The sequence below is a fragment of the Lipotes vexillifer genome, unplaced genomic scaffold, assembly GCF_000442215.2.
Source record: "Lipotes vexillifer unplaced genomic scaffold, Lipotes_vexillifer_v1.1 scaffold102, whole genome shotgun sequence".
Taxonomy (NCBI): domain Eukaryota; kingdom Metazoa; phylum Chordata; class Mammalia; order Artiodactyla; family Lipotidae; genus Lipotes; species Lipotes vexillifer.
Window position 1 is genome coordinate 3,645,256 of NW_006786541.1, and position 13,724 is coordinate 3,658,979.

General features: G+C 44.0%; 1 protein-coding gene across 2 annotated transcripts in view; it reads left to right on the top strand.

The window, feature by feature from the left end:
* The first annotated feature begins 431 nt into the window (after positions 1-431).
* The window catches only part of MYO1E (myosin IE), a 233,041-nt gene continuing 219,748 nt past the window's right edge, over positions 432-13,724 (top strand). The window contains exon 1 of one of the 2 annotated variants that reach the window (XM_007458891.1): positions 432-806. In XM_007458891.1, the coding sequence (XP_007458953.1) occupies positions 804-806 (3 nt within the window). In that variant the 5' untranslated portion in view covers positions 432-803. The remainder of the gene's footprint in view (positions 807-13,724) is intronic. The other variant, XM_007458892.1, reaches the window with a different exon arrangement.

The window sequence follows — 13,724 nt, forward strand, 5'->3', positions numbered from 1 at the left end:
TCACAATCCAGACGTTGGAAAGAAAAAGGATTTCCTTTGGGCTGCTGCCACGACTCTGATCTTTCATGCTGATAAAATATTTCCTTCTTTAAAAAAAAAAAAGTTATGGGAAAAATCATACCACTTCAGCGACACTTACTCTAATTTTCGCGTTTAAAAGAAAAAAAAATTTAGAAGTTTACCTCTCTTTCACAGAGTGGTTTTCTTCTTACCAGTTCAAGTCATGCCACCGGGAGCTAGCTGGGTCAGCAGCACTCTTTGGAGGCTGGCGTGGAGGAGGACTACAGGATCCAGAGGGCTTTGGAAACTCCGGCAGCTCCAAGCTTGTTGGCTACTACGGTTTCCCTGAGGAGTGACGCTATGAAAACAAACCCTGATTGGTCAGGCCTGAGCTGAATTCTCCATTTATGGACAGATTGCCCTGCCCGAGCCGAGGCTCAGCCAGAAGAGAACGGAGAAGGTGGCAGAAGGAAGAGGAGTGAGGCAGGGCAGCTAGTCGGACGTGCGGAGAGCATTGCTCTCACCTAGGCGGGCGGCGAGCGCCCGGTCCGGGTGGACCCCTGCCCTCCGCAATATGCGCCCCGCCTGCTAAGCCGCCCCCTGCTCGCCCTCACCTACCGCCGCCGAGCCCGCCTGGATGGAGTCCCCCCAGGGTTCCCATTGGTTCCTGTGAGTGCTTGGGTGTCGAGAGCCTGTTTTTGGCGAAGGGAACCAACTTTTGAAGTTCGCCCAGGAGACTGCGTTCCAGCCCCAGCTCCCCGGCAGCCGGACCCGGCAGAGGCGCGACCGCGGCGCGAGTCACCATGGTGAGTTGGCCGCGCGGCGTCCCGGGACGCCTGACCCAGGCATGGGGCGGGAAGCCCGGGCGCGGGGCACCCACCTTGGGCGCGCTGCCGAGGCCAGGGGTGGAGAAGCTGGACGCGGGAGTCGGCACGTCGCGAGCCCTTATTTCCTGCAGCTTTCGCTCAACCGGGGCTGGGGGAGACGGAGTGAGGGGCCAAGGAAAACTTTCTTTCAAGTCACTTTCGGCGTCGCCAAACTTTTCGTGGCCGGGGTGGCTATGGCTGCCAGCTGTCGGAAGCCGGAGTGCGGGGAGATCCGCGTTCAGGGGCACGGCCCGCCGGGGGGTATCAGTTCCCTTCCGCTGGGAAGGTGGGAGCGGCCGCCTGCGCCCCTCAGTGCGCGCGCTCCCCGCCCGCTGCACCGGCGCCGCGGACCACTGCTCCTCCCCCGGCCGCCCGGCAGCGCCGCAGCTGTCCCGCTGGCATCCGCGCGCCGGCGGGGGCTGCGCGGCCGCACAAAGGCAGCGGGGCGCCAGGTAGGGCGAGCACCTGGCGGTGGACTGGCGGCTGCGGGCGAGGGGGTTGCGGGGCTGCCGGGAGCCAGGCCGGCCTGGGCTCCGCTGGGCGCCGGCCCGGAGGATGTTTGCACCAAAAAGGCCGAGTAAACACCACCCTCCTCTACTTCCCCCAAGTGCGAGGTGGCTGGCACTTTTCGGGTGTACAGCGAACGGTACGCATGGGAGGAAGTCGAGTTTTTTGTTCTTTTTCCTTTGGCACTTTGGGTATTGATGGAAGTGTCTGGCTCTCTCTCTGACTCGTTTCTGACTTTTCCTCCACCCCGACCTCCCGGCCTCGGCTACCCCGCCCCCAATAACCTGAGCCGCATCCCTTGGGCTTTGGGGTGGTGTACTTTTCTTTCCTAAGCACAAAAGCAAGGGCTCTATTTTGAAGAGATTGGCAGTCCATGAGAGGGGGGAAAAAGTTCTACTACAAGGCTTCATAGTTTCCACACTTGCTTCTTTTCAAATAATCCGGCTTAGGTGGATGAACTGGTCCTCTTCTGATTGGTTTTTGTTGTTTTTTAGTGGCTGTGAAAGGTGTGCTAAGTCACAGTGATAACCGGTACAGCACTAATTTAAAAATCTCTATCCTGCGGGAGCCTGAGGGAAATTAGGAAAGGCCCATAGGAACCTACACACAAAACTCCAAAGCAGTCCTTGATCCAGTGCTGTGTTTATTCAAAAGGATGATTAAAAACAAACAAACCAAAATCTTTAAAAGGGCATCCTTGACCAAAGCTTTTTCTTTTCACCTAGTCCAAAGTTATGTCACCCTTGTGTCTACCGAAGAGGACACTTTATCTGTAAATAAAATTTCCCTTTCAGTTTTAGGGTTTAAGAAGTCAGTCCACCCCATATTATTTTTGGAACCCCTAAAGAGAGAACCATTTACTTACACTGTGTGTTTGGGTGGAGCTACTTAAATGGGGCCACTGCCTAACTGGCTACCTGAACTTAAGCAATGTGAGTCTTAATACTTTATAATTGCTATAGTTATTTTCCATGGTTCAATATTTCTAAAAAAAAAAAAAGTGTTGTATGTCAAGAGCTTAAAAAATGTTGCTGAATTTAAATAGTTGAGTGGTACCTTGAGAAAATTAACGTTCCCTTAGTTCACTCATTTTTCATGCTGGAGAGACTAAAAAGTAGTGTAGCCTGACTTTTCTGGGGACCTCAGAAACTGGATGCTCAATCCGGTCCATTGCTGTTGAAGTAGATGGTTTGTGAAGTGGGTGCAGAAGAGGCATGTTCTAAGGAAGAGCTGTTTCCAGAGTGTGTAGGGTGTCTATTGAAGGACAGGGGTATGACTTACCTATTGATGTTCCCTGCCAACAGCACAGATGGCCGTATTGTGGGCCTCCAGGAGACTATCAGTGCATCAGATACAGTTGCTGAGGCCCCGATTCCCTGACAGAAAAGTTGAAACAGCTGGCTGTCCTGAAATAGGCGCTGCGCCATCACTCCATCTACTGGATCTAGAGTAATTTGGCAAAAATTAAATGAATCATTTCTTCACTGGCTTGAAAAATTAAGTCTGTGCGTTAGATGTGTGAAGTTGCCTTAGAACAGAGCATCAGCAGCTTAAATAGTCAGAAATCTCAGTTATTGTAGTATTTACTATTTATGTAAGATCCCCTTCCAGCCAAATGAGGCTTCATTTTGTGTTTCACATCTGTCTGAGTCTGCCCAGCTGCATCCCTCAGCTGCTTAGAACAGGAAGAGAAGGGGCAATGCCTCCAGTGGGTGTGGCTCAGTGTTAGCATGGAGAATATAATTCATCAGGCCCTTGGCACCTGTACTGTGGATTTCTCTGTCTCTTACTCTCTGTGAGATATCTTAGGAAATCTGGTAGCAGATTAGGAAGGCTCTCCACCTGTACCAAAGGCCCTACCAAGGCTCACTCATTTGTGATTCATAAGGAAGATTGCCATTTTCTGACTCATGAACAAAGTGTACAGCTTACAGATTACCTTATATTTCCTCCTGAAAACTCACTTTGGGACATTTTTCTCTGTCTTTGGAGAACCAAGAATACTACGAGGCAATAGCAATTTATTTCTTTTTTTTCTTAGACTTGAAGGACCAAAAAAGAAAAGGAAAATACCCAAAAAATCTCTGCATGTCTCTATATAATTTAGTATACATTGGTTAGGAGGGTACAACAATCTCCTTTGACTTTAATCAATAATAATACCCATCTAAGCTTTCCTTTGTAGAATCTGGCTTTATTATCGGCCACAAAGGAAGTTCTACTTTTGTGGCCATGACCAGTTTGGACTGTCTAATGGACTGGAACCCATGTGTATAGCTCTGCTGTGTACTTTGGAGCTAGAAACTATGATTCATAAGGCTTTTGTGACTGAGATATACTGACATATTTGAGTACATGTGAATTGACCGTCACCTCAGAATATGTTCAAGATGTGTCCCCGTCTCCTTACTTGCATATTGCTTGTGAGTAAATTGCAGATAGTACACATAAAAATACACAGGAATAGGGTTACGAACTTAGAAATCTAATGCAGCTGGCTACAAGGTAGGTAAGTTCCTTTGGGTGAAGGCATGGCATGTATTTAGAAAGTCTGGAATCCATTTCAAACATGTTTTCTGTGAAGGTAACCTAGTCCATTCCCACTGATTAGTTTATCAGATTTCTAGTAGTAGTCTCCTGGCCAAAACAACACAACACAGAACCAAAACAGAAAGGAATGGGATGAAGTCCAGAAAAATTTTGATAGAGGTAGAGGGTTAGGGCAAGAGTGGAATCCAGGGCATTGTCTTGGGACCACTGTGGGTGGGGCCTGCCTAGTAGGAAATGTTTGGCAGCCCAGGGCAAGGAGGGAAGCCCAGTGGGGCCATGGATGGAGGGGATGGAGAAGGAGAGCAAGCAGACAGCTGCAGAAGCTGAAAGCCACTTCCTCCTCAGTTTTGCTGGGGATTTCAGCTTTGTTAGTGGTTGCAAACTCAAATGTCTACAGAGGCCAGGATACAATTTTTGATGGGGAGAGACTGGCCTCTGCAGAGTAAATATAGAACATGTGCCCGTCAAAAGAGCCATCATTACTTGACCTTAGGCTGTGATTACATTGACCACATTACCAAATTGCCTGCTTTTTCAGGAGAAGCTGAAAAATCTAGATTTTTATGCCAGAGCTGCCAATTTTTAAAAGGGTGCTGATCACCCCTGAGAGGCCAAACAGGTCAGCTGTTTGCAGCCACCCTGTTGTAAATCTCAAAGTGGTGTCCTGCGAACCACTGTGCTTCCTTCCATTCACTCGCCAGCAGGAAGTCTAAACTTTAGCCACATACCCAGTAAGGGCATTCGATTTTTACTGACACATGCACACCTTCCCACTGCGTTTCCCTTGAGAGAGGGAGTTGCCTGGTGTCTCCAGCCCATGGACTCTCTAAGCTATTAAACAGGGGCAGTATGCATCCAGCTGCTACCGTTTGGAGTTAGCTCCACACCTGTGCAGGTAGTGCTGTGAGTGGTGAGCCTGTAAATTGAACTTCCTTTTTCTTTTTTTTTTTTGGCATCTTTATTGGAGTATAATTGCTTTACAATGGTGTGTTAGTTTCTGCTTGAACTTCTCTTTTTCTTAACCCTTCAACTCCCTCCAGTGGGAAGGTACTCCCCCTCTCCCCCAACCTCCATGTTGCATGGTGGACCTCCTTTATTACTCCTTTCCCTGTTACATCTCATGAATTTGAGGTCTGTTTCAGGGGTTCTCCTTGGGGCTAGATAATGAGTATTTTTGTAAACATTACTTGGAATACAGCCTTTTGCCCCTGATTTAGTGTTAATGTTATGAGCTCATGTGAGACCTCTCTCCTGTGAGGAGAGGACTGGGTCTCATTACTTGGTAAGAACTTGTGAAAGCTCTTTTCATCAGCTTCAAAAAAGCAGAAATATTTTGAAACCTCTATACACATGTAAAGCTTCATTATGGATCATAGAGAAGTTACGTACGTTTGTAATTTTCCAAGTTTGAGTCATCTACTTTTTTTTTTAAACAAAGATGCAGCAACTTGTGTTTTTATCAGTATGTGATTAAAATGGGTTTCTCCGTGGTGAGATTTTAATATTTTAATTTTTTTTTTTTTTACCATGCTGGGACTTAATATTTACAGAACAAATAAGGGGTTAAAGGTTAAATGCCAAAGGTATTAAAAATAAACAGCTTGGCCTTGTAAGCACATTCTGTAACAATGGTAAACAAATTGTGTTTTGAATTTCAACTTCAAAATTTATTTTGGCAGAGATGAAAGGTTTGGAGGCATATTAGTGAAGTCTTTTTTTTTTTTTACATATCTTTATGACAGGTTTACTTCAGAGAAGTAAAACTATAAGAGTCGTCCCTAAAAATAGGGACAATGGCTTCAACACCGTATATGCAGGTGAAGTCAGCCCTCCTTTCTGAATTGCCACCATGGGAACACTGTTATTAATGTTGTTCAGGACACTTACGAATGGTCATTTAAGAAAATTTTTTACTTCTTTTATGACCTAAAATGCTAGTGTCCAGCCTGATCACCCATCTTACTCACCAGACTTTGTATAAGGTCCCTCTCAGCTCTTTCCAGAAGTTACATTCTGCCTCAAAGGGGGAAAAATTGGTCCTGAACATGTGCAGTATCGTGTAACATAGGCCCTGGGGCCCAAAAAGGAGGTGGTTCTTCCAGGAATCAGTACTCTAAGAACTGCTCTGAAGGAGGCCACCCTGTCTTAGGTATTTTGAGTTCTGATGCGTTTGTTAAAAATTCATTCATGGGACTTTGAAATCATACACTGCATTGTAGAAAGTAAAACATACACTACATTGTAGAAAGCCCAGAAGAGAATTTAAGAGTCTATCCTAAATCCTTTGGCTGGACTTCATAGAAAGATCTAGAGGGGTTAAATGGCTTCAAAAGTCTCAGAGCTAGGTTTTGACTGATCTGGTACCAGAATCCAGGTTTTCTGATCCCAGTTTAATAAGGCTTTTCCCACCAAACCACGGTGGTGGATTAGAGTCTAGGCATGACCAGGTAGTTTTCTTTCTGGGGCCCTTCAAAAAAAAAGCCTGCTTGGAGATGGAAGGTTGTTTATTATTTTTGATGCATTACTGTATCAACTTTAAAAGATTATAAAAAATAAATTTAGAGGAATTCACCATAATACCACTACCCTAGTGCTAATTTTTTTCATGTCTTTGGGTTTCCTTCCAAACTATTGAAACGCACATCATTTTTATGTAGCTGTAATTATGGGGCTAATATACAATTTGTGTTCTGTATTTCCCCATGTATTTTGTAAACTCTTTTCTTTGGTAAACATATTTATCGTATTTTGGTGGTGGTATGATAATCCGATGTAACCTTATTACCCAACTTGAGTCCTAACTGTATGGAGAACTGCCCTCCAGGTGCACCAGTGACTCTTCCTTCCTGCCCCCATTAGATCTGCCCTCAGGAGTGCTGGGCTGCTCAGCCTCCTGTCCTGCTGATACATGGAGCCCTCTCTTTGGAGTAAAGTCTGAAGCCAGGACCGGCTGGCTTGGTGTACACTCCACACTCCCCGGTCCTGACCTGAGGTGCGTACTGTTGGTGTTCTCCCAGGATCATGATACTGGAACTCAAGTGTGTGACAACAGTGGGTGCTCAGGCCTCTGACTGCAACTTGGCAACTATGAGTTCCCCTGTCAGAGGACCCAAGTGGTTGGAGACGAGGAGCTTTGAACCCCAAAGTGGAGAAGACACAGCAGTTGCAAAGGAGGTTAGCGTACATGCCTGATAGGTAGGAATTCTTAACAAATACGGTGGCAACCACTAGGAAATCAAAGATGAATTAAGCCCCGCCTCTGCTTATGAGGTGCTCACAGACTAGGGAATAACAAAGGGCTTCCTTATAGGTGATTTCATCTCATTCTTGTACAAAGGATGGTTTTTGCTGCCATTTTACGGGTAAGAAAACCAAAGTGTAGTGAGGGCAAGAGAATTGTTCAGGGCCATACAACTTGTATGTAATGAACCAGGTCTGCTAACTTTATGCTCTTTCAAAAGCAATTGTGTACATTTCTGAATTTGAAATTTCTGGGTCCAGATATCTGTATAACACTTCATTATTTTACATACTCCTGAAGGAAAACAAGGTCGATTTTTTTTTTTTTTTTTAAACTATTTTAAAGTCTGGGCTTTCAAATTTCCTTGTTAGGGGATGTTTGCATGTCACAACATTTGGGGACTAGATGATATCACACTGGGATCAAGCATAAAAGTAAAAGAAAGTCATGCTAGAAAGCTCTCTGATCTCAGTTAGTTTAAAAAGTAGAAAATAAGGGAAACAAGATAACTACAAGAAATTTAGCCCTCGGGTCCTTATATACATGACAGAAAACAACAATTAGGATAGCATATCATTAGTCTCTTAGTAATTTAATTGGTGTGACCAGCTTTTGATGCTGACCGCAAGTTAGCACAATATTACTTGGTAACAGAATGATTTGGACAGTATCATTGATTCTAAAAAATTTTCAATAACAAAAAAATTACGGTTGTTTTTAGTGTCCCAATTAGATACGGACCTTTGTTACAGGAAATTTTGGATTTAAATTTAGAAGCATCTATTAAGCTACTTCATAGTATGATAAAGGCGGCACCTTCAAGATTTGGGAATATGCTCAAATGCAGAAATATGTCTGCAAAACGATGGTAGTTCTCCTTTCTCCCATCAGATTGTCAGAGATTCCTAATATTTGGGGGTGTCCCGAGGCCCTCTGAAGCTATTGACCTGTTTCCTGACAGTGTTTGTAATAACAAGAAAAACAAGAAAACCAAACAAAAAGACAGGAACAATCTAAATGTCCATTAGTAAAGAAATGCATAAATATATGTGACTTACTGATAATAGGGAATCAATATGGATAGATCTCACAAAGGTAGTATGTGGTGGAGAAGCAAGTCGTAGAAAGATACATGTAAAGTCATTTAAGAAAAATTTCAAAACACAAAACAAGGCTGTCTGTGTTGTTTGGGGATTATATATACTCATATATGTATATATTTATGTATATGTTCTTTTAAAAATATAAATTGGCGGACTAGAAAGATATCAAATTCAAGCTGCTGAAGGGAGAAGGAAGAAAGGAGAGGACTGAGGTCAGTGGACTAACTCTAACATTATTAAGAATGTTTTATTTGCTTTTATTAAAATCTAAAGTAAATATAGAAAATAGTATCATTAATTCTGGGCAGCATGGGCATAAATATTTATATTATTCCCCCATAGTTTTAACATCTTTTTACAATTAAGAAGAAAAAAACCCCACATAAACACAATTCTTTTAATTTTAGGAGGTTCATAAACCTCCAAAGCCCACACAGTATCATTCCCAGAGTTGTAGCAAACCTTGTCTCGAGGTGAATATTAAGGAGTATGCAATTTTGGGTCTAAGTCAGGTTTTTTTTGTTTGTTTTTTTAAGATTTAATTTTATTTCTGGCTGCGTTGGGTCTTCGTTGCTGCGTGCAGGCTTTCTCTAGTTGTGGAGAGCGGGGGCTACTCTTCATTGCGGTGCGCAGGCTTCTCCTTGAGGTGGCTTCTCTTGTTGTGGAGCACGGGCTCTAGGCACGTGGGCTTCAGTAGTTGTGGTGTGTGGGCTCAGTTGTTGTGGCTGGTGGGCTCTAGAGTTCAGGCTCAGTAGTTGTGGCGCACAGGCTTAGTTGCTCCGTGGCATGTGGGATCTTCCGGGTCCAGGGATCGAACCCATGCCCCCTGCGTTGGCAGGCGGATTCTTATCCACTGTGCCACAAGGAAAGTCCCTGTCAGGTTGTTTTAATGACAGTTGACATACAATCAAATCAATAGTAAGTCCCACTGAATTATGTAAAGTTCCGTTAGGGATTATGTCCCAGGATGTTCAGCATCTGTTAAGCATCTTTCTTACCTTTTCCTTTCTTAACTTTTCTTACCTTACTGTTAAGTTTTGATATAATTAACCACCCCAAACTTGGTGGTTTAAATAGTAAAGATTTTATTATTTTTCATGATTTTGTGCATTGGCTGGGAAGTTCTGGGCTGGACTGGCTCCTCAGATCCTTGTGGTTGGCTGGTGGCTTGGCTGGGGATGGATGAGCTAAGATGGCCCCACTCACGTGCTGGTTAGTTGGCCCAGGTTCAGTTGGGGCAGTGGAGATGGCTTGGCCACCTGTCGCTTTCACAATAGGCTAGTCCTGGCTTGTTAACGCAGCAGTGGTCACAGGGTTCCCAAGAACAGCAAAAGAGAAAGCAAGCCATAGTGCACAAGCATTTTTTTAACCTCTGCTTGCATCATGGTTGATACCGTCTCATTGGCCAAAGCAAGTCACGTAGCTACCGTTAGGGTTAGTGTGGGTGAGGACTGCCCTGGTGCTCAGATACAGTTCCTACCCTCCACCGTTTCTTTCATTGTGTCTAGTTGGGTGAATACATTGAGGCAGGAATAGATTTAGTGCAAATCTAGTTTTCCCGGCTGACCCTCTGAACCCCTGTGTATGACAGAAGCCCCCATCGCTCCTGATACATCTGCTGCTGTTTTCCCAAAGTACGAGGAGTTAAAACTTGTAGTTCTTTTGTATTATGGAGACTCAGTATGATTTTTAAATTGCTGTTTTTGCTGGGGAAAAAAAAGTAAAAGCAGAAGCTAAAAACAAGAAGAAAAATCTTTTTTTTTTTTTTTTTTCTGTTGAAGGGAGTTTGTAAAAATAAACATTTCACGATTAAGTCCAAGCTTCCAGAGCAATGAATCATGCCAAACCAGACTGGACTGGATGGCCTGTTGGATATAACAGTGGAGCAATACTGTTTGGAACAGGTCAGGACAGTGCTGTTCACTGACTAATTCTGCCTTTTTGGCCAGCCCTGAGCTGTCCATGTGGAGAAAAGACATTCTTCACACACACAAAAATACTTTTTTCGTCTTGAATGAAAGTCATGTGTTGTGGATTGTATTATGGTTCCCAGAATAATCCATATTGGTGTCACTTCCATATTCTGTGAGCCACAGGCTCCTCAACAAGATGTGAATTGAGTAGGATTAACCTAGCTTTGGGCATAGGTCTCAAAAAAATTCATTAATCTGTGGATCTTTCACTTTGATTTTCTCTTTCTCCTCTTTTTAAGTGGAAAAATTTAAACTACACAAATGGGGAGGAAACTCATTGCTGGACTGCAGCAATTGATAACTCATGGCCAATCTTATTTTCTCTATTTTGTTAATGTGGTGTATCACATTGATTTGCACATGTTGAACCATCCTTGCATCCCTGGAATAAATCCCAATCGATCGTGATGTATGATCTTTTCGTGCATTATTTATTTATTTGCTGTGCCACACAGCTTGCGGGATCTTAGTTCCCAGAACAGGGGTTGAACCCAGGCCACAACAGTGGAAGTGTGGAGTCCTAACCACTGGACCGCCGGGGAATTCCCTTTTCTTGTATTACTGAATTCAATTTGCTAGTATTTGTTGAGGATTTTTGTGTCTGTGTTCATCAGGGATATCAGCCTGTAATTTTCTACTCGTGTTGTGTCCTTGTCTGGTTTTGGTGCTAGGGTAATGCTAGCCTTATAAAATGAGTTTGGAAGTGTTCCTTCCTCTTCTACTTTTGGGAAGAATTTGAGAAAGTTTGGTATTAATTCTTCCTTAAATATTCGGTAGAATTCACCAGTAAAGCCATCTGGTCTTGGACTTTTCTTTGTTAGGAGGTTTTGCATTACTGATTTAATCTCCTTACTAGTAATTGGTCTGTTCAAATTTTGTTTCTTCATGATTCAATCTTGGTAGGTTATATATTTATAGGAATTCCTCTGTTTCTCCTAGCTTCTCTTAATTTTTTGGCATATAATTATTTCAATCTTGTTTCCCCTATTCTCACCTTCTCTTGGTTTATTTTGAAGCAAATCCTAGATATCATTTCATCCTAACCATCTCTGTATTACATTGGCATTAATTTATTTTTATAAATTTTTTAAGATTTATTTATTTTGTTTATTTTTGGCTACATTGGGTGTTCGTTTTGCTGCACAGGCTTTCTCTAGTTGCGGCAAGCCGGGGTGACTCTTTACTGTGGTGCGCGGGCTTCTCCTTGCAGTGGCTTCTCCTTGCAGTGGCTTCCCTTGTTGCGGAGCATGGGCTCTAGGTGCACAGGCTTCAGTAGTTATGGCACAGGGGGCTCAGTAGTTGTGGCTTGCGCGCTCTAGAGTGCAGGCTCAGTAGTTGTGGCACACGGGCTTAGCTGCTCCACGCATGTGGGATCTTCCCAGACCAGGGCTCGAACCTGTGTCCTCTGCCTTGGCAGGCGGATTCTTAACCACTGCGCCACCAGGGAAGCCCTACACTGGCATTTAAATAAAGCAAAACTCAGCTCTAAGCTCTTGGTACTGTCTACTTCTTGGGTTGGAAGAAGGGGTGTATCTCAGAGAACCAAAGTAGGTAGCTTCCCTTTGATTTTTAATACTACAGGCTTTGTTTTTACAGAATAAGGTAGACATCTCCAGTAACTGGGTAGACTCCTTAAAGCTTGGCCTAATCTCATCCACAGGAGTATCTGGCAGTGATACTCAGGAGTATCTTGGCACCTATAGTTTTGGTGTGCAGGGCAGAGGTGGCTCCCCAGCCTACAGTCCTAGCTCTACTCAGGCACTCTCTTCAGGTATAATTGGCAGGGCCAGTTCATGCTTATTCGTCTCTTCATTCCTTCTCTTATGTACCTGTATCATGGTGATGGCTGTGCAAATAACACTTGTTTCTTTCAATGATCAGATACCTTTAAACATAGAATGTCAACATGAGAAATGTCTCAGAGGCTACTTGGTGGGGGGGCGTGGCCTATGAAATTATATGCTGAAGTTTGTGTCTGTGTCCATGTGTGCATTTTTCCCTGGGGAGAAGAATCCTAACTCCCTGAAGTGGTCCATGGCCTCCCCAAATGACTCTCTAAGGTCCAGAGAATTTAAGTAGCCTGACCAAGGTCACCTGGCAAATTAGTAGGAGAAGTGGCCTTAGAGTACAAGTCTTTTGTCCAGGGATCCTAACCTGGTCCTAAACCTGATTTTACTGGAAATGTTTGAAAAGCAAATATAATAAAGCTTTAGAGAGAAGGGAAGTTGGAAGTACTGAGTTAAAATAATTCTTTGTAAGATTACCAGAGATACTAAACCAATACAAGTTACCATGAGGCAAGGGTCAGTATTAATTGTTGACAAGTGACTTGATTTTTCCGAATGGTTATAAAGCATAAAACTAGAGTCACAACATTGGTCTCATAGTTATTAGATTTTTATATTCTCCTGTGATCACGAAGAGAAACACATCCAATGCAGACTGCAAATATAAGTCAAGGACATAATGGTTTGACGTTTCTGTAAATAATTGAAAACTCATTTCTCTGATGAGGATTCATTATTATTCATTATAAAATTAATATTAACTAATTGAGAACACATAAGGAAATTGCCGGACTCTAATAACTGGACTCTGGATCACAGTTCTCTGCTCTGTTTCTATTCTGTAGGACTAGGGCTTGGAGTGTAGGAAAAAAATTGGAACTGTGGTAGCCTCTTCCTTCCAGCTCTTTTTCTCCCCTGCCCCCAAGCCCCAACCAGATTCTACATCTGTCCTGCCTCCTGCTCTCCCCTACAAGGCTCTTGCCCTTCTAGACTTGGGAGGGGTGAGGAGGAGGGTTGGAGAAGGCAGGAAATATATAGTTTGCACCTGCTTACAAGTGAGCGCGCATAATTAAGGCTTCCTAAAAGAAGGGGAGCGCTCTCCACCCATCTTGGAACCCTCTTTCTCCTCCTCCAAGTAGCCCCTCTTGGCACCTCTGCAACCAGTGGGGAGTCAAGCAGTGTCTGCTTTACAGCAACAATAAGGCACTGTCATCTTTGTTTGGGGCTGTGAATCTGAGTTTTCACTTTTTGCAGCAGTTGTATTTAAGCGTCCGTTGGCAAAGGTATATTTTACATACTCTAAATATAAGATGTAATGAATAGCAAGATCCCACCACCTGCTGAGTCCTGTGGATTCCACCTGTGCAGCATGGCTTCAACCCGCCTTTTTTTGCCTTGTCTTTTGCCGAGGTCACCTGGCCAAGTTCCACTACTTGCTGTGCCCCTCACAGGCTTGGATAATCTTACCTTTCTTTGGCTGATGTCTGGCCCCTCCCCTTCTGCATCCGGATGATCTAATTCTCCTTTGAGGTCAGCCTCACTTCCACCTTTTTTTTTTTTTTTTTTTTTTTTTTTTTGGTTCTGGTGGCGTCACACTGTTGTGGCCTCTCCCATCGCGGAGCGCAGGCTCAGCGGCCATGGCTCACGGGCCCAGCCGCTCCGCGGCATGTGGGATCTTCCCGGACCAGGGCACAAAC